At 40.0% G+C, this 3,896-nt stretch overlaps 1 protein-coding gene across 2 annotated transcripts in view; it reads right to left on the minus strand.

The window, feature by feature from the left end:
• Snx29 (sorting nexin 29) overlaps positions 1-3,896 on the minus strand; it is a 525,079-nt gene that overhangs the window by 402,107 nt on the left and 119,076 nt on the right. For both annotated transcript variants that reach the window (XM_013517836.1, XM_005391150.2), the window contains exon 13: positions 2,077-2,205. In XM_013517836.1, the coding sequence (XP_013373290.1) occupies positions 2,077-2,205 (129 nt within the window). The remainder of the gene's footprint in view (positions 1-2,076; positions 2,206-3,896) is intronic.

A 3,896-nucleotide genomic window follows, 5' to 3' on the forward strand; every position in this document is an offset into this window, starting at 1 on the left:
ACAACTGGAGACCATACTCATAAGTGAAATAAACCAGACCTCCATGTGTAAGCAACATATTGTCTCACTAGTGTAATTACCTGAAAGAGTGAATTAAAATTAGGAGGTATGATAGACATTATGAAAGGAAAGGAAAATGCTCAAAAGTAAAGAGCAACTGGGATGGGAAAAGAGCAAAGATAGAAGGAGAAATTACATATGTATGTATATACAGGATAGCTAACATAATTTTACTACTGACTTCTATCGCTTTACGGAAAGGAACAGTTAATGATTATTTATTTGATCAATCTTGCATGTCTCTATTTGTTTTCCTGAGAAACCACTTTGAAGATATCAATACATAATACAACAACCATTGTTAATTTCCTACCACTTTGTAATTCAGTATTGCTTGTATCGTTCTTATGCAACTTTGTAAATGGATGTCTGTTTGTTAATATGCTTTCCTTCTTTTTTTAAAAAAAAATAGAAAGGGAAGAGAGGGGTGAGGCTGAAGGAATGGAACATAGATATGAGTTCTATGGTGCTAATATTCAATTACAGATACACAACGAGTATATCACCTCACAGCACCAAGGCTGCCATGTAAGTTACCCAACCCTGGGGGCCCTAGCACAGCCCCAATCTTAATTTTCTCCTGGTCTTACTTAAAAGCAATCTTAAAGAACAAGCAAAAAACTGCTTATCTCATCTGAAAGAAGGGAAAAAACTGGAAATAGCTAAAATGCTAAATTGACCATATTAAATTGACTAATTAATATGACCAATTTACTATGGTGCATTAACTCAGTGAAATACTACATCTAGGTATATAAAAAGAGTTAACATGGCTCTATCCAAATCCCTTGAAAAGATAAGGTCCTCGGCAACCCACTTGGGACCCCTTCTGTCTCTCTCTCTCTCTCTCTCTCAGACAGAAGCTCTCTTTCCCCAACAAACACATCCTGCTCTTAAAAAAAAAAACAGTTAACATAAAAACTGCTCTTGTGGTAGTAAATAGGAGAAGGAGATGGACAAAAAAATGGGTTATAAATTATAAGTGCAGAATATAAAAATACGTTCACAAGTGAACAAATTAAGTAAAAAAAAATGCATGTTTTTATGGAAGTTGGGTGGGTTTTTTGGTCCACTAAAGTTTTCTTTAATAAAACATAAACATCACAGAAGAAAAGGCTCTTCAATAAAAATAGGATCAATCATGTCCATGATCAGAGAAATGCAAATGAAAAAATACTCTGCCAGCCTCATTTTTCTCCCATGATATTATCAGGGACTTGAAACCTAGATCCTACCCTCATGAGGACATCTGAGACAGCAGTGTCACCTGACATGCTGCTGTGGGATATCCACAGCTCAGTATCTACAGAGGGTTAAGTTGATGGCCTCTACCTAACATACAAATGCACTGCTCTGGGAATGCTTCCAGCAAACGTACTCACATATGAGTGAGGTAACAAACACACAGGTTGTTAGCTGTGGCATTACTGGTACTTGCAAAAGAGTGGAAACACCCTCAGAGGGCTGGGGATTTAGCTCAGCGGTAAAAGCGCCTGCCTGGCAAGCGCAAGGTTGTGAGTTCGGTTCCCGGTACCGGAGAAAAACCAAAAAAAAGAAACACCCTCAGCTGTTGGGAGATTGATTAAACAAATTCTGGTCAGTCAGATAATGACATATTGAGAGCTATTAAAAAGATGGCAGTCCCCCTGCCTAACAACACAGAGCCCTCCCCAAGATGTAAACCGAGTGGTTTGGGGGTGGGGGAGTATATGTACACACACCTGGTTGTATATACTTGGATGATCTCTGAAATTAGTAACGTTACTTGCTTCTGTGCAGCAAATTGGGTGGCAGGGACAAAAAAAGGGAACTCACATAGTTTAATCTTCTGAATACTGAACCATGTGCATATGTTATCATTTAATGAAATAAGTTAAATAAAATAAGTTTATGAAATGCATAAATTTTATTTCCTTTGGTCACTTTTTTTTAAATTATACTGTGTGGGTGAAAATTGTGTGTGGGTTTTAACTAAGCCCCCAGGTGCTTACTTCTTGGTCCCCTGCCCTTCCCTACCTTGCCAATGCCTGGATCTTCATGGTGTGCCGCTCCTCCTGCTCAGCCACCTTCCTTTTCAAGGTGTCGACCTCTTGCCGCAGCACAGCTGAGTGCTCCATCTCGCCATCAAGCAAGTTCCGCAGTGACCTGGGAAGAGGAGTCCCAGCAGTTCAGATGCTGTCAACTAGAGCCCGTCAAGCCCAGAACACAGTTGTTGACCTAACTCAGGTCCTAACTCACTCACTGTCCATAAGGCTTTGCACAAACATAATCCAAGTCTGTCTCATATAAACTGATTAAGGAGATAGCAAACATGGGCCAAGAGCCTAAGAATAATGATTATTATAAGCCCCAGGGTGATCATCTGTGACAGTTCTTCTGTGTCCCAACTCGCCTGTGAGCAGGCCAGCCATCTGATAGCTCAGCTCAAGAGAAAACAAGGAGTTGAGCAAATCTCAGGCAAGTCCCTTTACGGACATCCTTTTCAAAGCTGTAGCACATTAAATGGAGACATTTTGTCACAAACACACTAAAAGATTTAGCAAAGGAAAGGATGTCACAAGAAGTCAAAAGAATAATCTGCAGCATAAAAATAGAAGACCTGCTCAGATTATGGGACAGATGTCTGGTCTCACTTCCACTACTACCCGCAAAGCACATTCTGAGCCACGTTTCATTGCTATCTTCAGGCTAAACAAACATACACAGCAGTATACATGACTATATGGTCAGAGGCATCATGACTAGTGTTTTATATTCCCAAATTTCTTGACTCTCCCAAATATGTTTTATGTATCTGTCATTCCTAGTCTTTAAAAATTGAAAAGAATAGTAGGTGTTCTAGACATAAAAAATTACCATCTAGAAATGAGCAAAGATGATTCCACTGATCATTTACTCCACTGTGCCTGAATAGCTATTCTTAGAAAATGATGACCCAACTGTGGTGTAAAGGACACTGGAAAGGTAACATCAGAATGTAACAAAATATCTGGACCCTCTCCAACCCCCATTATTCACTGAATTCTCCAAGACCTGTGTTCCTTGAAACCTTAGAGAAAATTCCCCTCTTGAGGCCTCAGGCCTGCTGACACAAACATGCTGATTTTCTTCCCTCTTTGGGAAGAAAACATTAACAGATGGGGAATAATGTTCCTCACAGGTAAGACATATCCTACTGCTTCTTATAGGATAACAGCTACAGCTACAGCAAGAAAAAAGAACTGTGCAGTGCCTACAGCTGTTCCCCACCCCCTCCCACCCACCTTTTGGTACCAGAAAATAAACTCAGGACCTTGCCCTTGCTAGGCAGGCACTTGTGTCACTGAGCTATATCCCTGGCCCGGCTACAGACCTTTCCCAAAGTTTATCTTAGTAGAGTACTGTACTTTGTAAAAATTCCTTTTAAAAACATTCTCTTTTGTTTCAGAAATTATGCTTCTTTGGTTTCATATGTTTCCATAAAGGGTGAACAAGAACCTTGTCAAACAAGGCCCACAATAAAGTCTAAGAGAGCTGTGATTGATTGTCACCATGAACCCTTAATTCCCAATCCAAATAAAGGGATAAGAGGGTGACATATATTCAGGAGGCTGAGGCAGGAGGACTGCTGTGAGTTTGCAGTCAGCCTAGGTTACATAGTGAATTCAAAACCAGCTTGAAATACATAGGAAGAACCTCCCCTCCTCCCAAAAAAGAGGGTGACATAAACACCCATGCATTCAAGCATACAAAAACCCATCCCTAGAAAGATAAACTCGAGGCCTTTATATTTAAATGGTCACAACTAGAGACCATACTCATAAGTGAAATAAATCAAACATACATGTGCAAGCACC

Source organism: Chinchilla lanigera, unplaced genomic scaffold (assembly GCF_000276665.1).
Source record: "Chinchilla lanigera isolate Chin_1 unplaced genomic scaffold, ChiLan1.0 scaffold00041, whole genome shotgun sequence".
Classification (NCBI taxonomy): Eukaryota; Metazoa; Chordata; class Mammalia; order Rodentia; family Chinchillidae; genus Chinchilla; species Chinchilla lanigera.